Source organism: Schistosoma mansoni, chromosome 7, assembly GCF_000237925.1.
Source record: "Schistosoma mansoni strain Puerto Rico chromosome 7, complete genome".
NCBI classification, from domain to species: Eukaryota; Metazoa; Platyhelminthes; class Trematoda; order Strigeidida; family Schistosomatidae; genus Schistosoma; species Schistosoma mansoni.
The window spans coordinates 2,639,496-2,663,308 of record NC_031501.1 but is presented as its reverse complement, the minus strand read 5'-3'; the positions used below and the strand labels follow the sequence as shown (position 1 = coordinate 2,663,308).

Here is a 23,813-nt window from a genome sequence, read left to right as displayed (position 1 = left end):
GGTTTTATGTATACTGGTGATCTTATCTTTCAGCCATGAACACGAATAAGTTGACGATAACTACAGTTATTATTGGATAAAAAGCTTGATTTTTCTTACTTTTTAGAAGTGCAAAAGTCTTTTAGTTTTATGTTTCAAGTGGAGATAAAATAAATCAGTCTATTCTACCTTTCTGAGAATGAATCTGCAAAATACAACATCCTAGACAAGAAAGTCAGTAGTCAGCTGATATATTATTAGTTCTGGGCATATAAACATATTTAGAGTTTTCCGTGGCTGAAGTTGAAGGAATTTAAGTCAGTCGCTGCTTTACTCTCAGCTTATTTTAATTCCTTGCATATGACAAGAGAATTATGTTTATCCTATTCATTAAAACAGTTGTACGATCCTGGAAACCAATTTAACCTGTGTTATTTAAAGTTTATCCATCAAAACACTGTCATTCTTGAGTATGAGCCGTCTGTTTAAAAGCAATAGCTGAGTTTTACTCACGAATACATCATGTTTAATTTCCTGAATGCCTTAGCATCTAAGTGAGAGAAAGATCTAATTATTACTCAAATAGTTTGACTTTATTAGCTAGACTGTCAGAGTCATTAGAATAGGAAAATACTATATTAAAAGTTATAGACTTCCTAAGTTATATTTTAGACTACATTTTTCGAAGTTAGCTGAGTCAAATAACTTGTGATACTATGCAGAGCCAGCATCCCTGAATCCATTCTAATGAAGCCATTATAAAACTATTGAACAATTTATAGCTACTTTCTTAAATAAAACATTGCCTGGAGCACAAGTACTTTGAAAACCATATAAATAGGTTTACTCTGTTCAGCTGAAGGTTCACTTTTGTATATTATGTATAGTTCCAGAGTATGACTACGTCTATTTTCAGAGCCTTTTTAATAAAACGTTATTGTATGTTCTGTTGTTGCATTTTAAAGTGTATTTCAGGGTTTTTTTGAAAGTTGCCCATGCTTCTAGTGTTTTCTGCAACGGGTTTATTCGCACTTGTACACATACCTGGATAAAATATCACAGACAGTATTTTGATGTTGTTAATTTATAGTTGGATTTACACTCCGCCTTGGACTAACTGATTTTGGGAGATAAATTAGTATTTCAAATGATTTTGTCTTGTATATTAATGTAGAACAATTCATTTGGAATCAACTAACTGCTTTATTAAATGAAAGATATAGTCTTGTAAAGACTCTAGTTTGCATAAATAATCTCATGTTAGCAGCGCAAGGTATTGGTTTTTTGTTGTCTAGTGAGTTTCATCGCCTTATTTATGTACTCAGTTAGTGTTTCATTTCTTTAATTACCCCAACAATAGTGACTCATCGTTTTCTAAGTGTCTCAAGATCTGAAGATGAACACAAAAATAAAAAGGAAAAGTGCATTTACAACTAAAAGTAGTTCAAAACAAGAAGTAATTGATTTATCTAACGTTACCTAGACGAACAAACACATCAGATCAATCTAAAATATTTAAATTTCCACAAAGAAACATATGCAACACTCATGGCAGTAGTAAAACAAGAAATATTATCTAGTTACTTACTACGACCCGACATTTTTCTTGAGATCTATAAGACTAAATCAGAACTGACTTTTTCGGTGAAATATCATGCATTTTCCAAAAATAAACGCTCCTGTCCTCATAATTGGTTAGCAATCTAGTAACTACATTACGACTTCATGAAATAACATGTAAAGCATTCGTTACAAGTTCACAGAATAATTCCTAAACTGTCTGTCCCACTTTCAAAAGTAGTCTGCAAATATATTTTATATTAGGCTATAGCATCAAATACTTATCTCAAACAACTAATTATCACTTAGATTTAATATTAAATGGCTAAAACTGATATCAACTAGTAAACATGGAATAGGTAGGAATAGAAACTTTCAGTGCTAAGTCATTTGAGATCACTGTTTGTGTTTATAGGTTTAAAAGTATTCTAGCTACTTCTAATTTAATAGTTAACTTAATGATAAGTGACCGATTGTACGCTTTTCATCCAAATAGATCTGACCAACTCGACTATAAGTGGTGATTAGAAGTAAGATCTGGGACTTTGAAATTTACGATGAGTGTCGTCACTGACTAGGTTCGACTATGTGCATTTATATTTCTTATCAATGTATCTGTGAAGAAAACCACGTTATAAATGATCTTCACCACTCGAGAACTCAACGAATATCTGCTACAGGACTGTCACGCAGGAACGTTTTGAGGATAACTTTTGATGTTTTAACTCTTCAATCTACAGAAATTACCACCAACAATGAAAATCTTTGGGTTAATGCCAGATATGCTATTTTTACAATCAATCATTTACAACCCTCTCTTTCTGTCATGGGCAGTCAATATCACTAAAAAAGCTAGCTATCTAAGTTAAATACGTTAAACGCATCAAACTCTTTCATGTTCGACAAAATGAGCCTATCCTCTGAGCTTTAATTCTACTGATTTTAGTCTGATTGCTCTCAAACTGAATCGAATAGCACCATTGAACTTTATTAGAACAAACTTTTGATCCAATGTAGTCCAACTGGGTCATTAGGATATACAGGCCGAGTAGCAGGTAAAATGAGATGGAATTAGGAATATAATTACAGAACTTCACATATAATTATAACACCTATACTACATAACGTCAGGCTTTAAACTTATATTACCTATCAAACAACATACAAGCAGTCACCTATTTATAAGATCCCACATACTAATACAGTCCTGTTTCTTAACCAAGATAAACACACTTCGGATTAGTTCTTCTTTTAAAGATCTCTACTTATATAACTTAATCATTATTTAAATTCCATATTTATCAGGGTGGTATTTTACTCAACCTATTTCATAAGTAAAATTTCTACCTATTTTATATGATAAATAATTTATGTTGTTTAGATATTCATTATATTAATAATCAGAAGGGATTTTGTGGACATTATAATAATTTTAATAGATGGCCATTTCGTCCTATTGTGGGACTCCTCAGCAATGCGCATCCTCGATCCGTCCTCGCGAGATTGGGATCCAGGACCAATCAGTGTCGCGCGCCAGCGCTTAACCACTTGACTACTGGGCCGGCATCTAACCGTCCGAATCTCTAGAGTCGAGATCGTGCATGCGCACTACTGAGGAGTTTCACAATAGGATGAAACGGCCTTCCAGTGCTTCCAGGTTTTCCTTGGTGGTCTAGCTTCAATTAATTCATGATCTATAAAAATTTTAAATGATTATTGCTAATTTCTTTCATCACATAACTAAACTACTTAAATAAAAATTAATAAAATAATATAGAAAATATCTGAACTTGTTTATTATCAAAATATTTTAAAAATTTGCGCTGAACGTGCTTTCTATTTACCGGATATATATCATCAAATTTTGATTGAATTAATTCAATTATGTAATAAATCATTTTTAAAAAAATTCAATTCCGATGAAAGGAATTATTTTACTGTTGCCATGGAGTTTATAAATCAATTTGGTTTGTTTAATCAAATCAAATTATTATATAATATTGAATAGGATATTTATTACAATTAAAAGATAATGAAATTTGTACGACTATTTGTAATGCATTGGAACAATTCTATTTTAATGAGAATCAATTAAATGATATATATGAAGGTAGGATAATTAATTTTTAAAAATTTTATTATTATTATTATTGGATGCTGACTCAGTGGTCTACCGGTCAAGTGCTCTGGCGTGAGACTAGTAGGTTCTGAGTTTGAACCTCGCAAGGCGGGATCGTGGATGCGCACTGACACTGAGGAGTCCCAAAGTAGGACGAAACGGCCGTCCGGTGCTTCCAGGTTCTCCCTGGTGGTCTAGCTTCAATTGAATCATGATTTCAAGTATATATAAATATTATTATTATTATTATTATTTAGACACATAAATATTGGTACAAAGAAGGAACCAGATATATATGCACCACACAAATCTCGTTTGGTTCGTGTGAGGGCTGTGATACTGCCTAGGTGCCTAAACTGAATCAGGTGGTTTTCTTAGGGGCCCACACCCAGAGCCTATGATCTAAAGGTCTGATCCACAAGGCAGTGGATCATCGTGAGGAGATGCAGTCCCTTGGTAGCCGATGACCAACAATTGGTTCATACGCCATTTCTTCCCTCAGGATACTGGAGTCAGCCCATGTACACCATAGGTTTGGAATGAGGGTTTTCCAACTCCCCTAGGTGGACTTCCCATGTCCACCAACTCGATTAGAACGCCAGACATTCTCTTTTTGTCCTCTGCATTTTGTAAACAACACCCCTGTTGAGAGAAGGCAGTGAGTAGGACTTCCTAGGCAGAGGATATATACGCGTGGCCATGTGAGAGCATTTCGAGAAAAAGAGCTAATTCTCTCCACTCTCGGCCGTACCACGGCATTTGATGGCTTTTAAAAATAATCTTTTAAAAGTTTATAAATACATTATTATTATCAGCTTTGTTTTAGTGTATTATAATAATCAGTTTTAGTTTAGTTGAGACCATGAATTGATCAATGTTTAATCACTAATGAAAATTTAGAAGCATTGGACGATCGTTTCTTTCTGGTATGAGACCCATCCCATATCCCACTTACCAAAGACTGATTCATGAACCTTTGATCTCCCGTGAGAAATTTTAGTTTGTGGGTAACTAATCTGAAAACTAGTAGTGAACGTGTTCAACTTCAACTAATTTGCGATATCATGTGACCATCTTACATCCCATGATGTAGATATCCGTTTCACTCTAGACGTTATCGGACTCTATTGCGCATGGCTTCTCATTAGAACACAATACAAGTGGGAAGATGGTTGAGCAGTATTGTGGATTGATTGGAGTTGAACCTGCACATCACCGGATTTCAGCTAAGTTGTCTAGGGCCTGGCCGTTCGCTCACAATAACAAAGACCCTTAATTTGATTCCTAGTGGAAAAGTAGTTGACTGGATACCATTAGCAACAACCTACAGAGGGAGCGAACAAACCAGCTTCCAACTGAAGAGGAAATTAAGAAAGAACGTTAGAAGTGAGTAGGGCAAAATATGCGAAAATCACCAAACCGCATCACGAGGCAAGCGCTGACTTGGAACTCTGAGGATAGAAACAAAAGAGTAAGACCGAAGAACACGCTAAATCCTGAATTAGAAGCAAACATGAAAAGAATGAATACCAACTGGAAAGAACTTGAAAAGATTGTCCAGGACAAAGTTAGGTGGAGGATGCCAGTTGGCGGCCTCCTTCACGAGGATTGACAGGTGTAAGTAAATAAGTAAGGTTAGGTCATCAACGCTTACTCCAAAGGAGTCTCGTTGTGAAACGGAATTACCGTCTAGTACTTCTGCGTTTTCGGCGTTGTGCAACTTATTTCGAAACGGATTGATTGAAGCTCTACAAGAAATATCTGGCTAATGAAATAAAAAACAGTCATTAAGTCAACTCACTGAAGAAAATGGATAGGGCACCAGAACTCACAACTTCGAACGACAGGATCTCAATTTATTGCTCGGTACAACGGCTTAAAGGAGAAGCTCTCACAAAAAGAATTTCTAGCCTTAATTTCGGTCATTATGCGAGCTGTGAATTCAAATTGCTGAGGATTAGCTTTGCACCAGGACGAAGTTGCTTTCCAACGTTTCTCTCCTTTCACTGGTTGCCTAACTGAGGTCAGAAATTATATACACATACTGTTTCTTGAGTAAAATGCTTTCATTTTTCCAAACATTCCCAATTCAATTAGTTTATCTGACATCTATCTCCCTCCCTATTTCAGAGCTTAAAGTACAACCAACAACAAAAACGTTCAACCAGAAAGTTGTTTGTAACAGTGATATCATTGAATCATTATTAAAAGTAAGCTTCATTTATCCATCTATTTGCATTGTCTACACAATACTCATCACATTAGTGTTACTGTGAAACAGATCCATGTGAAGATCTTTGCCTAACTATACTGAAACTAATGGATAAACTAACTAAACATTCAGGTAAATTGGTATCCTTTTTCCTTCTATGAAAATAATCATAGAAATTTGTTCAAATAAAATTATATCAAAATCAGGGGCTCAATTCATTTGTAATCGTTTGGTGTCACCATTTCTTTCAAATGAGATACTATCACGATCTATATCTATTCTTTGGAACTTAATTGATAATGCAACAAATGATACAATGAAAATAGAATGGATGAAACAAGTTGGAAGTGAAGTGAGTGAATTGTTTTTTTGGTGTTTATTGATGAAATTCAGTTCAGTTTTAGTTGCCGACTCAACGGAGTAGAGTAGCCCTATCGCTCTTCGGGTAGAGAAGAGCTTTGAAAAAACAGTAAGAGTGGATACTGGAGAATATGTATACATGGGGATTATGATATCACTAGTATGGGTAATTAACTTGACCCACACTACGTAGTGTAGACGTATTATAAATGGCCTACACCATTTTTGGAAACCAAAAGCTTTGATGAGCTAATAATGAGTTCACCAGTAGATGAGCATGGAAACTATCCTCAAGTATGCTTCATATACATGTGTTCAAATATACATGCATCTCAGTGAGATAATTCTTTGCATAGACGGGCCCAGTTGCTAGTATGCTGTACTGTATTATAGAAAGCGTAGGTAAGTCTACACCTCCCACAAATACATATAGGGACAGAAGTTTTCGTTCACAAGTATACGATACATGCATCTGTGGAACGCGTAAGCCAAGGCTCATGCACACTGTAGTAAACACATAGGCATAGATGCGAATTCATGATGAATTCATGAGTCATATGCTCACTAGAGACTGGCTTCAAGAGGTATTTCCTGGAGTTCTAGTGAGAAGCAGTGACCCGTGGAGTTCAACCGGGTGTGTTGTGAGATAGTACCTCGTTGAAAACAAAGGCGGACGATGGCCCAATTTCGTAGATTGGTTAAAGTTAGACATTAACACCGTTAGGTGCCGGCTCAGTGGTTTAGAGGTTAAGCACTCGCGTGCAGAGCCGAAGGTCCTGAGTTTGAATGCCGCCAGAGGGATCGTGGATATTCACTACTGAGGAGTCCAACACTAGAACAAAACGGCCATCTGGTGCTTCTAAGTTTCCAATGGTAGTCTAGTTTTAACTGACCTATGAACTGAACTATTAAATTGCTGAAATCTTCACAAAAACACCTGATAAAAAGTATAGTAATCATCTTCAATAAATAGTTCTACTAATTTTGTATTTCGACAAGGTATTTTTACTTATCAAAACCTTTAGATGTAATAAAAGAAGTGGGCCATTCTGACTAATTTAAACTTTCCGTTTTTGTTTTATTCATTTATTGAATAAATGACTTCCGTCATAAGCTTAGTGAAAGTATTGTAGTGAACGAGAACACAAGTGAGGACAATCGAATGTATTTGAATACAAAATTACAGAACGTCTTGATAAAATCTGAGAACCATACAGTAAATTCTTCATTTGCAAAATGTCAGTTTATCAATTGTCTCAGATTTCACTGTTCCTTTGTTTCCATATCGACCGCTCTCTGTTCTCGTTCTCTTCTCTTCGATTTTCACAACCTTCTGCCTCCAGACATTTCACTTTCAATTGATGATGCATACCACTTATATCTGTCAACATCAGTAGCACACACCACAGTATGATCAAATTATTATGTCTAAATTTACTAAAGTAATTAAATATTAGATCAATGAAAAGTAAATCGCAACGTAAACATCCCCCCCCAGTCAAATCTATGCACACATATTGCAAATATATTTAATCGGGTAGATTGTATAATTTAACCGTAAACAAACTATTTTCACTTATGAACTGCAGTACAATTGTGGTTTTTGTGTATATAGAACATGTCTATTAATCGTTTCGTAATATCGTCATGACTTTTCATTGACTGGTATTCATTTCCAAGTGTTAACTAACGGCTCCAGTTTTAAATATGAAAGCTTAAAGATACAATTACCTTCTATATGTAACGTAATGATAGAGAGTTGGTTGCAATGAGCAAGATTCCATAAAATTAACTATCATCTTAGTTAATACCCATCAAAGGTATTTGGATTATGGAGAAGGTTTGCGGGGATTATTGAATTTCCTATTATGAAACATGAAACATGTTTATGAGATATATGTAAACCATTAGATCCCAACTCAATCAACGATTAAGGTTAAAATATAAAAAACTTGTTGTGAAACCTAAAAAAACCCCAAGTTCAGTCCATGGTAGGTTATTGATGCCCACTTCAAAAGATTCAACTATTAAATGCTTTCTACTTCTTGGATGCTTACCTAATGACAATCAATTCATGGTTTTAAACCATATAATCGTAAGAATACTTACTTACTCTATAGTTGAAATCATGAATGAATTGAAGCTAGACCACCATGGAAAACCTGGAAGCACTGGACGGCCGTTTCGTCTCACCCCCCCACTCTCCAGCAGTGCGCATCCGCGATCCTGCCTCACGAGATTCGAACTCAGGATCTATCAGTCTCACGCGCGAACGCGCTTAACCACTAGACTACTTACTTCCTATAAGATCTAATTCAATAACTTCATGTATTACATTCATAGATGCTTTAAATAAACTGTTGTTTGTATTTCCTAATATATATTTCAATTTCCTCTATACAATAGGAATGTCTATTGAAACTTCGTGATATATTCTTTACATTATTAGCACAAAGTCATTCAAAATTATGTTGCCACTTACGTAATGATATATTAACAATTATTTTATTAATTGTGAAACATGCTAATACGTATGGTTTATTAAAAGAAATACGTTTAATAGAATCTGGTTTAATACGTAGATTAGTACATTTATTAACATTTGATGAATGTAAGTTTGTTTAATTGTTTTATTTATTGATTTATTTTGCTTTTTGGCGGTAAAAATACTTTTAAAATAACTCTAATTATAAACTATTTATTGCTATCGAAGATGGGTGGTGATTAGTAGTAGAATCCAGGACATACGTCTCGTCCTACTTCGGAATCCTCAGCTGGATGTATCTGCATCTCAGAGTTGATGTTCACTCTAGGACTCGAACAAAATACCGTTCACTTTAAACGCCATTGAGTTATTCACTTAGCTGTTGAGTTCTGATAGCTACCTGCTTGTACAACGAGATGAAGTCTAAGTTCACTTGGTATTGTTTGCTTGTAAGATGAAACGCGTTTCCTGTATTGCACTGCTAACCACCATCCATTTCGCTCGAATTCTTTACTTACAAACCACTAGGAGCGCTATAATGAGTTGATTCATGTTAGAAGTTACTACCATCGAATGCTAGCTTAGTGGTCCGGAGGTTAAGCGTTCAGGCAAATCAAAGGTCTTGAGTTTGACTACTGCGTGGAGGGATTGTGGATGCGCACTGTTTTGCAGTTCCATACGAGGAACAAATGGTCATTTAACGGTCTCAGGTTTTCAATTGTTTTCTCACTGAAATTGCCTCGTGAGTTCAGCGATGAAAAACCTATATACACAAGATCAACTAGACATTGAGTGATCAAACCAATAGTGATCAGGAGACTTTTATTAGTTGAACCCAATCAAAAAATATGTGTAAACAGATTGATATATATGCAAATTTTTCCTCTGATCTATCATCATCATTTATATCGTTGTGGTTTAATTAGTAAATAGTTGTACGATTGTATTTCTACATTATCTTTACTGTAAGCTTTCAGTGGACTTACTAATTGTCGTATTCACTTTGCAAAACTGACGAAAAATCAAATTAAACTGCGGAAAAGTGTCGCTTATTGAATTTCATAGTTTAATTATCACCACTAATGATTGTTATTCTTCAGTATATCGAGATAATCTTTCTTTGTTGACTAATGCACTAGTCAATTACAAATCCAATTACTTGGCTGTGATCCATATTCTATATATGAAAACTACTGATATTACCTTGATGCCCAAACTTGAGTAAATGTGGTAGGGTTCGAACCAGCTACTTAATGACTATAAGTATAACGCCTTAACCAGTGAGTACTAGTCATAATAAACAGTCCAATATTTTTGATAATACAGATATACGACGACATGAAAAAACCCACTAGAGAATGGCTTTAAAAAAAGTTAAGTATACAGTTTATATTCTTAACTGTTTAATTTATAATAATGGAAGTATCTCTCAATTTCGTGGATCAGTTGAAGTTAGACATTAACACCGTTGGATACCAGCTCAGTGGTCTATAGGTTAAGCACTCGCTCATGAGACCGATAGGTCCTGGGTTTGAATCCCTAGGGACAGGATCGTGTATACGAACTGCTGAGGAGCCCCGTGATAGGACGAAACAGCCGTCCAATGCTTCCAGCTTTTCCATGGTGATCTAGCTTCAATTGACTCATGATCTCAACTATCGAAATTAATGTATATTCGTTTAGGATTAATCATAACTTACATAATCCAACTGAATTGTTCCATCTACTTGAATCTTGTTTTTTTAATATAGTTAAATGTATGAATCCATTATTGAAAAATTTGAAATTATTACCAAATGATGAAAATTTCGATATGAAACGATTAATTCTTTCAATACTTATTGAGATATGTCATGATCCAGCGGCAATTTATGTGAGTACCGTTCCTTTAAATGAACCATTCAGGGTTGGTTGTTTATTTTATACCTTTATGCATAGTTCTAATTAGTAATTATAAATAAAATTTCACAACTGATAAACTAGTTAAAACAAAACAAAATATACTGAGAAACATTCAGTTGTATTATGATTGAAGAGTTCTTAACCAATGATCATTATAAAAGTCAACAGATGAATTGAATTCATGAACATTTATATCTAGTTACAAAACATGAGACGAATTAAAAACTTAGTCAGTCATTCAGAGAGAAGTAACTAGAAAGGGAAATTGAATTAGATGTGGTTTTAGTGACCTGAGAGTGTAACTGCAGTGTACAAGGGTTAATTGTTTGAGGTTGATCACACACGACCATTTTGTGATTAGTTTTTATGTTAGCTGCGTACTTATTAGGACCTTATCACCGTAGACGGAAATCCGTGGGCCGACCTTTTCTAACCTCACCTTACCTCGTGGGAAGGTAGCATCGCTGTTATACTGGTTGTCTGAAGGAAATACCTCACTGCCGTCACATTCCTGTACAGCCAGTAGTACGACCCCAATGAAATGTACTTGATCTTTAGTACACTTCTGATTACCATCGATTAACCTTTTGCTACTTCCGATTGGCTCCCAATATCATTTTCCATCTTCAGTTGCCTAATGTTGTTTGATTTTCAATTGTTCATCAACAGATTCCAAAAAGTAATATGGTAAATTCGATATCTTGGTCAAAGTTTAGAATTATAAAGATTCGTTTAAATAAGAAATGGTTATTTATATACTCTGAAGAAGCGGCTTACATTAAGTTACGAAACGTCAGAAATGAAATTATTCTACTCATTATTAACTTTCCATCCAATGCTCAATTCATTTTGGAACTATCAAGTCCAATTTTGACATTGTTACCTACATATTCATTCAAATAGTCTTTCTTCATAAATTTATTACGTTTTTTGATAATAAGACAAATGTATGGTTTCTTCTTATAATAGATAGGAAAATACAGAATGTAAAATAGGTCATGGGTTCAAATTCCGTGTGCGTGATCGTGAATGCGCATTGCTTACAAGTTCCACACTAGGAATAAAAACGGCTATCCAGTGCTTCCAGGTGGAGTGGTGGTCGGTCAATTCACGATCACAATCAAAAACTTAATAGTCTCCACAACCCCATAGTGATAAATATAGAATAGCAATTTGTTGTAATTAAAGCTAGAAGAAAACTATAAATACTTTTCTCCATTAAATGTACTTATAATTCTCATCGAGCTGATGCTTACTAACTTATTCGTCTGTACACAAACCATAAGTATCTATCAAGTTTATGAATTATTTTAACTGATTGTCACTACATTAAATTCACTTGATATTGTTTACATGAATCTTTCCATTGATGCTTAGGAATGAAATTGATCAGTCTCTTATTGACATATGTGCGTACTTTGCGTGGCCATCAGGACTTATTAGCTAAGTGAATAACTCGATAGCGTCTGAAGCGAACGGTATTGGGTTCGAATCCCAGAGTGAACACCAACTCTGAGATACAGGTACATCCAGCTGACGAGTCCGAAATAGGACAAAACGTGCGCCTTGGATTGCCTTGCTTATAATGATTGCCACTACAATTGTTTGTTGTTTAATTTATTGCTTAAAAATGATTTATATATTTAGTAAGTAATTGTACAATAATTTCCGTCAAGCTGACGAATATGCAACATCCAGTCAATTTTCTTTATTCTTACTGAATAGATAAAATCACTTATACTGGTTAAGTAAAGTTTAATACTTTGTATTATGAACAAACTTAAGTTATTTGAGTGTCAGAGGACAGCTGGCTCAGCAGTCTAAGATAGGATTCCATACAATTAGTTACCTTCATTGTCATGTGAAGCAAAGCAAAATCAAGAAATTGAATAGAATAGTATGAATTTAATTTTTTCCGCCACATTCTCAGTGAACTCCGCCTGTAGCTCTCCTGGAGTTACTTTCGCTCCCAAGTCCAAGTAAAGGAGGAGGGTTGAGCATGGGGTCGGTAACCCCATCCTGTAGAAAACAACGTTGCTAAAAGAAACTGTGCCCTCGGAATTGAAGGAAGAATTATAACTCCCCAAGATGAAAACCGAGATTCTTCGGAAGTAACGAGGTCGATGCCCCTTCTAACAACCAGTGTAACACTCTTTATAGGTACATGGAACGTTCGGACAATGTGGGGACCGGAAAGACTAGTTAAATAGCAACGGAAATGAGGAGATACAAATCAGCAGTACTCGGAATCATCGAAACCCACTGGACACAAGCTAGACAACAAAAGCTAGGGACGGGAGAGATGCTGCTGTACTCCGGCCACGAAGAGGAAATGCTCCACACACTCAGGGAGTCGCTCTAATGATGTCCAGAGAAGCACAAAATGCACTTGTAGGATGTGAATCTCATGGATCCAGGATAATCAATGCATCCTTCAAAACAAAGTAGGAGGGGATCAGGAAAATTTGTCCAATATTATGCACCCACCAATGATAGCAACTACGACGATAAAGACCAGTTTTATGAGAGGCTGCAATCAATCATAGAGAAGTGCTCAGGGAAGGACCTGACAACCCTGATGACAGATCTAAACCTCAAAGTCGGAATGGACAACACAGGATATGAAGATATCATGGGATGACATGGACTAGAAAACAGGAACGAAAATGGCTAGAGATTTGCAAATCTATATGCATTCAACGAATTGGTTATAGGTGGCACAATATTCCCACATAAACGCATACACAAAGCTACATGGATCTCGCTGGACCACACCACAGAGAACCAGAAGGATCATATTTGTATCAACAAGAAATTCCGAAGGACAATGAAAGACGTGAGAACCACGATAGGAGCTGACATAGCTTCAGATCACCACCTGGTTGTGGCCAAGATGAAACTGAAGCTAAAGAAACACTAGATAACCGGGGGAACAGCATTACAAGGGTTTAATACAGCCTACCTTCGAGATACTAACAAACTCAACGAATTCAAGATAACTCTCAACAACAGGTTTCAAACCTTACAAGATCTACTGAAACAAAAAACTACGAATAAACTAACTTCAACGTGTCAGTAGGTTCTGGGTTGCAAGAAACATCATCATAAACAGTGGATCTCAATAAAAGTCCTTGACAAGATTGAAGAAAGGAAGAACAAGAAGACAGCATTTAACAACAGTCGAACAAGAGCAGAAACACAGAATACAATGGACAGCTCAGAACCAATTAAACGATTTGGACTTCACAGATGATATGGCCCTCCTATTCCATACACACCAACAGATGCAGATGAAAACAACTAGTGTAGCAGTAGCCTATGCATTAGTAGGTTTCAACATACACAAAGGTAAAAGCGAGTTTCTGGAATATAACACGGAGGACACCAACTCAGTGATACTTGATGGAGAAGCTCTGGAAGTGGTGGAATCTTTCACGTACCTGGGCAGCTGCATCATTGATAAACAAGGAGGATCTGATGCAGACGTAGATGCAAGGATTAGCAAAGCAAGGTCATCATTCCCACACTTGAACAACATATAGAACTCAAAACAACTGTCAATCAATATCAAAATCAGAATCTTCAATACGAACGTCAAAACAGTCTGTTCTACTGTACGGAGTTGAAATGTGGAGAACTACTACAACCATCATCAAAATGGATCAAGTATTTACAAACAGTTGTCTGTGCAGGATAATAATATACATTGGCCGGATACTATCAGAAACAGTCTACTGTGGAAGAGAACAAATCAACTTCCATCTGAAGAGGAAATTATTAAAAGACGATGGAAGTGGATAGAACATACATAACGGAAATCATCCAAACTGCATCACGACATAGGCTCTAATTTGGAATGTTGAGGGAAAACAGAAATGAGGAAGGTGAAAGAACATACTGAATCGGGAATAGGAAGCAGACATAAAAAGGCTGAATATCAATTGGAAAGCAGTGGGAAGGATTGTCCAAGACAAGGTTGGATGGAGAGTGCTGGTTGATGTCCTACGCTCCTCTACGAGGTTTAACAGGCGTAAGTAAGTTCTCATCGGCTGCTTACAAGCTATGATAGTATAAGTAGGTTAACTTTATGATAATTCTGATTTCAAAGTATTGTGGTGTGGTCTACTTATATCCATATAAGTAGTATATGGTGTGGGTCAGACATAGAATGTATTTTGGCAGAAGACCGATGAGGAAAGAACTGAAATGAAGCGCAATCGTTTGGAAAATGCATGAGCAATGGAATTAGAGAAGAAACAGAGAAGATTGAAACAATTGGTTGTTAATTTGCAAATTGACTGTTCATTGTTTGGTTATCAGAATTTACTGAGATAGTCTGTAATGTTTGCCCAAATACATTCGATTGTCCCCAACCGGTGTTTTGCTCACTACATTTGGTGTCGCTGCCAACCAGGAGGAGGAAGGGTGCTGTTCTGCGGACGCCGCTGCGGGTCTGGAGTTGAGGTGCTAGTTGGGGCAGTCTGGTGCAGAGAAGTGGCGTCGAGTGGAGTGTTCTGGCGTGGCGGCGTTGGCTGTAGCGGGTGCTGTCGACGGAGAGGAGCAGTGGGACGTGCGGCTGCTGGACGGACGTCGGATGTAGATGGCTCAGCAGGCCGGTGGAGTACGGGTGTTGAACGTCCCAGGTGCCGGGTGAATGCGGATGTTGGTGCCCCGGCAGGTCGACGGAGCTATGGAGGTCAGCGCGCCGCAGACTCGACATTCTGACAGAGAGTTTGGCACAGACTGCAGTGAAAGAAGATAGTGGCATGGCGAGCAGAAGCCCCGCATGAACGAATGTTTAAAAGGGGGGACGAGTGTGGTGTGTTTTACTTATATCCATATAAGTAGTATATGGTGTGGGTCAGACATAGAATGTATTTCGGCAGAAGACCGATGAGGAAAGAACTGAAATGAAGCGCAATCGTTTGGAAAATGCATGAGCAATGAAATTAGAGAAGAAACAGAGAAGATTGAAACAATTGGTTGTTAATTTGCAAATTGACTGTTCATTGTTTGGTTATCAGAATTTACTGAGATAGTCTGTAATTTTTGCTTAAATACATTCGATTGTCCCCAACTAGTGTTTTGTTCACTACAGTATCATAGATCGTAAGCGACTGATGAGAACCTAGTGAACTAGAGTGATTTCATACTACTCTCGTCAACTCTTTGTTCTTGATCTTTTAAGATAGGACTTTTCAGGAGTCTGCATCTATGAACGTAACAGGAATCAAACTTGAGACTTTTGAGTCTCACGCCAAGTACTTAATTTTTAACAACTGAGTCAGCACTGAACCGTTTACGTTTCTGAACTCAATCACTTTCCGGAGGAGAGTTTTTATACCGGAATGAAGCAGCTTTCCACTGCTTCCTTTGTTTTCTGTGATTTTCTAACTTAGGTCTGTTGGTGACATTAACAGCATCCAATAATCACCACAATCTCTATGTGGATAATTATCATATGATCGCTTGTGACTCATCTGAAGAGAGAATTTTAAAATTCTAGTGAGCACCCGTGACTTGTGGACTTCAAATGTATAGGGCGCGAAGAAAGAACCCATTAAAAACAATCAGGAGTGATCGCACAACATCCCAGATTGATCGTGGTTAAACATGTACACCATTGAATTGAGGTTTAGCAGTCCAGAAGTAATGAGTTTGGTCACGAGACCGAAGGTTCTGTTTCCAATTCCTAACGGTAAAGTCATGGTTGTATATCGGCCAGAAGTACAACACTAGAAAAAAGCGACAGTCTCGTGCTTTTTGTTTTTCAGCAAATTTGTTTATTTGAAAGTTACTACGATCCTGTTATCACTCATATATAAAAGTTAAGGCTATTGTATAGATCCGAGGAAATTAGGAGCGAGACCCTATTCAGCTAATCAAAGAACAGCAAATATGAATGTATAATTTATAAAATTAAGATCGAGATTAAGGCATTAGGGTAATTATTTATTGTTTAGGTTTTTGACTTTAGAATTTAGGATTGGGTTTACAGATAAGATGAGGGTTCGGAATTCAGGGTTAGATTTCAGGACTAGGAATAAGTCTAATGTTCAGTCTTGATGTATCCTAAATCCAATATTCACATTCAAATTATAAATTCGATTGATTAATCATACTTCTATCCCTGAAGCCTTAACTTCACATCGTGATCTTAAAGCTTAACCATAAATGCTCAAAACACCTCATCCGAATCCTAAATCGTATTGGTAACCATAACGAAAAATCTTTACATCATTGCAAATAATGACCCACATTCGACAAATTACACTCTGAGGTTATAGTACACCCTGTAACTTTGAATCGATCTAGTTGTTCCTGATCAACTCTTTATTACAATTCAAGTCGATCTAAATTAAGAATAACCAACTATTAAACCTTTTTTCACTTTCAGTATTGTTTTTTTTGTCTATCTTAGACGATGTCTACATCAGGTCTAATTAAAGGTTTATTTCAATGGATATGTCCAGTGATACAAACATACTCACAGCAACAGCAAGAACAACAACCCGAACAAATCAAATCTGACCTAAATACAAGTCCAATAGAATCATCCAATTTGATAGACTATACCAATGTCAATAATAATTCAAATGACTTAAAATCTCCACCTTTACCACTTAAACATTGTAGTTCCTATTCATCAGATGTAAAAAAACACACCAGTAACCATGACAACTATGATCATCTGAACCAAACATCAACAGTAGAGAAAATATCTGAAAATCCACATCAAGATGTTCAATCATTAGATCTAGACAACTATGAAGAGAACATGAATAGTAATAAAACTTCTGAAAGTAAACAAGAAATTGATTTAATACGTAAATGGCCACAAGCTTATTTAGAAGAATTACATTTATATATGCTTGATTCATTGGCTATTTTAGCTCCATATTTAATAAATGATTGTTTAAATTATGGAATTCCATCAAGATTATTTATTTTATTACAATGGTGTATAAGTCCAGGTAAGTTAAGTTGATATTCATTCAAATGGTTGAGTATCAAACAACCTTAATAATTATGAAAGAAAGTAATAATATCATATTAAATACATGATTATAATAAGAAAGGGGTTTCGTAGATATTATAGTAGTCAATTGAAGCTAAACCACCATGGAAAACCTAGATGCCAGCTCAGTAGTCTAGAGGTTAGGCGTTCGCGTGCAAGATCGAGTCGTGCATGCGGGATCGTGTACACTCACTGCTGAGGAGTCCCATAATAGGACGAAACGGCCGTTCAATGCTTTCAGGTTTTCCATGGTGGTCTAGCTTCAATTGACTCATGAATTCAACTATGAAAATAATAATTCACTAAATTTTATCTTTCCTATAATATTGAAATAAATGTAAAACATTTTAAAACTATGGTGAGCAGAGATGGATAGTGGCTAGCAGTGGAATCCAGGACGCGCGTTTCGTCCTATTTGAGACTCGTCAGCTAGATGTACCTGCATCTCAGAGTTGATGTTCACTCTGGGACTCGAACCCAGTACCCTCGCTTCAAACGCCATCGCGTTATCCACTCGGCCACTGAGTCCTGATAGCCACTTGCTTGTGCGATGGGGTGAAGTTTGAATTCACTTAGTATTGTTTGTTTGGATCTTCCCATCGATGTGTTTAGGACTGCAACTGGTCAGTCTCTAATTGGCATAAAATTACTTTATCTTATTTCTTTTTCCAAAAAAACAAAATACAAAACAATCAATACTCATAATAGAACCATTTCTTGGACAAGGGAATAGTTTTCATGGTGTTGGTGGTCGAAATAGTAAACGTGCACAATTACGCTATTCATTACGTTTAATAAGAAGTCTAGTTGAAACGAATGATGAACGTATTATTATGGTAATTTATTTTTTTATTTATTTACAGTAAATGTTATATTTGATGTCTTAACGGTAAATTTTATAGTTGAAATCATGAGTCATTCATAGGTAGACCACCATGGAAATTCTGGAAGCACTAGGCGGCCGTTTCGTCCTATTGTGGGACTGCTCAGTGGCAGTGCGCATCCACGATCCCACCTGGTGAGATTCAAACCCAGGACCTGTCGGTCTCATGCTCAAGCGCTTCACCTCTAAACCACTGAGCCAGCATCCAACGGTGTTATTGCCTTACGTCAACCAATCCACGGAATTGAGCGACACATCCATTAATATAAATTAAACAGTTAAGAATATAAACTGTATACCTAACATTTTTTTAAAGCCATTCTCTATTTGTTGTTTTTTGTGGAGTCGTATATCTGTGATATCGAAAATATTGGGCTGTTTATTCTGGCTGGTACTTACTGATAAAGGCGTTATACTTATGGTCATTAAGTAGCTAGTTCGAACCCATGGCGGTCTAGCTTCAATTGAATCATGATTTCAACTATAAAATTACTGAAATCTTAACAAAAGCCCCTTCTGATAATAACGGTAAATCTTTACCATACAGATGATCTTGAGTGAACCAATCAGAATTAAGATAGCGCCTTAAAGATTTTCGCGCAAATTTAAAAGCTCAATGAAAGATAAGTTATATTTTATTATGAATTCAGTGAACATTAACAATATCTGGTTTTTGAAATCTTTGAAAATGATAAGAGAAACATCTTAAAAAAAAAGCAACCACTGATACAATAGATGAGCTGTTGTTGTAACTATTCTTTAATCATACAAAAAGTATACATAATTTAGTACTTTTAGATTTCTTTTTCAATGAACTAGTCATTCTTATCATCTACATTATGATTGGCTAGTAACTGATTTGAATTTCACAAGGTCACTTATATTAATTCTCTCAAGATCTTTATTATAATATAGTTTTATGGACTTAGTTGTAAAATCTAGATTATATTTAACTTCAGTATTACTATCCTAATAATGGGAGTTCTTACTGTATATATCAATTTATCCGTCAGTGGCATTCTATATTGGCCAAGTAATATCAAGAATTAACCGGTTAGAAATGCAAATCACTGGATTCCAACTCAGTAGACTAGCGGTTGGGCTCTCAAAGTGAGAAAAGACTGCCCTGGATTAATTCTGCTATGGTAGGATCATAGTTGATCATTGGTGAAGAGTCCCATAAAAGATTAAAACGTGTCTCCTATTTTTCAGTGGTTTTATAACTAAAGTAAATCGGTGATGCAAACTAAAGAATATGAGATTGTTATTTAGTTTTCATAACCAAATGCTATCCTTTAGCAAATCATTACAAAGTCGCTGGTTGTTTTGAGTTCCATATGTTCTTCAACTGTAGGAATTATGACATTGCTTTGCCATTCCTTGCATTTATGTCTGCATCAGATACTCCTTCTTCATCAAAGATGCAGCTGACCAAGTACGTGAAAGATTCCACCACTTTCAGAGCTTCTTCACCAAGTGTTATTGAGTTAGTGCTCACCATGTCATATTTCAGAAACTTGCTTTTTCCTTTGTCTATGTTGAAACCTACTAATGCAGAGGCTACTGCTACATTTGTTGTCTTCGTCTGTATTTGTTCGTGTGTATGGGATAGGAGGGTCAGATCATCTGTGAAGTCCAACTCATCTGATTGATTCTGAGATGTCTATTGCATTACGTACTTCCTGTTAGATGTCGAAGTATTCATAATCCAGTCGACCTCAAGAAGAAAGAATAAATGGGAGAGTAGACAGCCTTGTCTGACTCAGGTGATCATTTGGAATACATCAGTCAGCTGTCCTCCATGCACGACTTTTTCAGTGCAGTCCGTCGTATGAGTTCCGTATGATGTTGACAATCTTCTCAGGAACTGCATAGTATTGAAGAAGTTTTTATAAGATCTTCCTATCCACACTGTCAAAATCCTTCTCATAATCAATGAAGTTGATGTATAGTGACGAGTTCCATTATAGAAGATAGCTAAGACAATTTTTTATTCGCGTTTGGAATTCTTCATCCTAGTTCACAGATATGACTTAAATTTTCACTCAATATGTTGATGATAAGTTTTAGTCTGACTCTCTCTAATTTCATTTAAATTATTCTTACATCTACTATTACTGTCTATCGAACTATGCCAGTGATTAGATTAACATAAGACATACATCAACTATTTCAGTTTATTAAAGATTCACTGTCTTGTTGACTAATTTAAGTTCCTATGGTGCTTTTCTCATAAAAAAACGATGGAAAGTACTTCTTTGCAAGATCTTTATATACGTTCGTTTTTATGTTTTTTTTTGTTGAAAACCAAACAGGATTTTGTCTCTCAAGGTCTTATTCAATTTCTTATACCATTAATTTGTCCAATATCCTCCAAAGTGAAATCAGAACGATCCCATGATGAATTGTTTAAATTTAATAATCAGATATTAGCTGAAAAACATTATGCCAAAGAAAATAATTGCCAAACTATCTATTCAGAATATCAAGAATATTTAAAACAAACACAAGAGATTATGGAAGAAGATATTATAGGATTAGAAATGCAATGTGATATACTACTTATATTATCAAAACTATGCGGTGACACAGCTGAAAGGTAGTTCACTTGGTAACATTTTATCATTGAATAATTATAATTTTTCAATAGTGAAAACGTGCCAGATCTTAGTGCTGTACTTAAAGACGAGAATATTTCATTTACTCAACAACCCAATTGAATAATGGTGACAGAATATCGTAATTTCAAATATACCATGGGGTGCTAAATCAATTATCTGAAGGCGAAGCCGTCGATGTAGGATTTGGTGACCTTGAATTCAGACCCTTGTGATGATGTCATAGGTGCGCACTGATAAATAGTCAAGTCAGCTGTCCAATGCTTCTTTAGTTCCGATTGGTTAGTCAGTTTCAGTCATTAAGTCATATAAATTTTACAGAATTCAACAATCTTCAATAAGTCTTTCGTCTATTAACTATAAAGTTCTAGTTCACTGACAGCTAAGATTTTATAAAGGCAAAGCTAGGATTAATTTTTGTAATGTTTGCTTGAATTTACTTAACTGACTCTATTATCATTTCTTAAAGTAAATATCTCTTATAAATTTATGATAACTGAACATACTACTATTTTCTCTCATATTTACTAGTATTAAACATATTAAATTTTCATAGTTGAAAGCGTAAGTCAATTAAAGCTAGACCACCATGGAAAACCTGTAAGCACTGAACAGCCGTTTCGTCTTATTATGGGACTCCTCAGCAATGCGTATCCACGATCCCGTACTCGCGAGATTCGAACCCAGGACCTACCAGTCTGGCGCCAGAGCACTTAACCGATAGACTCACGCTTTCAACTATGAAAATACTAAATCTCCACAAAAAACCCCTTCTGATATCAAATTTTTTTATTGTTTTCAGTGCAGGGAATCCAAAATGAATGACAAAGTTTGATAGTAGAAGTAAAAGAAATTTTATTTTGTAATTAGGATGAAGTTTGTTTATGAACAAGGTGATCTACAATAGTGTTAGGAGTACGTAAGCAGTTGTAACTCACAGGTTGTCCATACCGTCAAAAGGAGACATCCTAAAGTAACTGAACAAAAAGCTTAGTCAAGAGTGATTTTGACGTCTTAGGAGTATAACCGTAGAGCCTCAGGGATAACTCCTCACAGCCGTGAAAGAAAATTCGTGGAGTAAATTGTATTGCATTATTTTTAGGGTTGACATTTTCTTACCCCTTCTTTTCGTTATTGGGATCCAGTATCGGGATATTTATTGTTTTTTTTAGATAGATATCTTACTGTTACTACACTGCTTTACACCTAACAACATTTCTTTATCATTGGATCTTTGGTTTGTTGCTTCTATTATTTCCATTCTTTGACTGATGTAAGCGAAAGAGTTTTTAACCACGGTCAAACAATATAACTATAAAAAAAACTGTTTGTATTGACTGATGAAATACTCACATTAATGTTTAAGACTATGAAGAATCGACCTCGTTTAGAATATGCACAGACAGCCTCGTTATTGCGATTACACGACAAGCATTTTATAAACTGGGATGAATAGTGGCAAACGGTGGAATACAAAATGTGCATTTCAGGCTCTGTTGGGACTCGTCGGCTGGGTGTAAATGAATTGAGTTGATGTCCGATCCGAGATTTGAACAGAATTTTCTTTGCTTCAAACTCTATCTTTTTATCAGAAAAGGGTTTAATGGGGATTTTATTAATTTTATATAGTTGAGATCATGAGTCATTTGAAGCTCGACCACCATGGAAAACTGACTCATGATTTCAACTTTGAAACTTGGAAGTACTAGACGGCTGTTTCGTCCTATTGTGGAACTCCTCAGAGGCGATGCGCATTAACGATCCCGCCTCGCGAGATCCGAACCCAGGACCTACCAGTCTCGCGCCAGAGCACTATCTATCTTTTTAACTATTTAGTCATTAAACCTACGTGAACCCTGGCTGATCAAATTGGATAAACTTTAATTTATTTATACTGATTATTTGAATATGCTTACTAATGTTTTACGACTACAATCGATGATATGAATTTTAAAAACCCGTCGCCAATTTGTTATGATTTTGTGTCCGGTTTTATCACGTAATTTATACACTAATCGGAATACGACTTTTCCAATCTTAGCACTGTGCCAAAACAATGACGTTCGACCAGTATGGCAGCCTAGAGTCCTTATTGGCCCTTTGTCCGCCTAGCCTTTCCAGTTGAGTCTAGAACAGCAATAACAGCTTCTGCTATGCAAATCATTTATTTCAGGCATACTCGGTTTATATACTAGACGAACAGACCGCATCACACCATGAAATAGAAAATAATATTTGTACAAGATCTAGCCAAATGTGGCTGTGAATACGGGAGACAGAATTAATAGACTGGGTATAACTCAGGAATGGTAAATCGTACAGTAATAGTCTATAAGTCAAAATGAAGCTTATAATAAGATGAATATAGATATACACAATCGAATTACTCAATAGTTAAACAGTAAGAATATATATATATATATATATATATATAGAGAGAGAGAGAGAGAGAGAGAGAGAGGGGGGGGAGAGAGAGAGAATAATCATCCATTAATAGCTCCCTTTAATAGTTACCCGTACTTATGTCTTCACTAGGATCTAACAATCGATCAGTCTCTTTTTTCACATTCTAAGAGGATTCCCTTGACATCTAACTAATCCATCTCATATAGGACAAAGTGCAGATCCTCGATCTCATCGCTAATTACCATTTATCATTGCTTATACAAGAATGGTA

General features: G+C 35.9%; 2 protein-coding genes across 2 annotated transcripts; one reads left to right on the top strand and one right to left on the bottom strand.

The window, feature by feature from the left end:
* Nucleotides 1-5,718: 5,718 nt before the first annotated feature.
* Smp_127850 (hypothetical protein) lies at nt 5,719-10,663 on the top strand (the record flags this gene model as incomplete). The annotated part of the gene is made up of 5 exons (XM_018798610.1): nt 5,719-5,868; nt 5,924-6,002; nt 6,044-6,222; nt 8,637-8,841; nt 10,467-10,663. 5 exons carry the CDS (start codon nt 5,719-5,721, stop codon nt 10,661-10,663), a joined length of 810 nt encoding a protein of 269 aa, XP_018653534.1.
* An 11,772-nt stretch (nt 10,664-22,435) lies between these two features.
* Nucleotides 22,436-22,621, bottom strand: Smp_203260 (uncharacterized protein; the record flags this gene model as incomplete). The annotated part of the gene is made up of 1 exon (XM_018798608.1): nt 22,436-22,621. One exon carries the CDS (start codon nt 22,619-22,621, stop codon nt 22,436-22,438), a length of 186 nt encoding a protein of 61 aa, XP_018653533.1.
* Between the last annotated feature and the right edge of the window lie 1,192 nt (nt 22,622-23,813).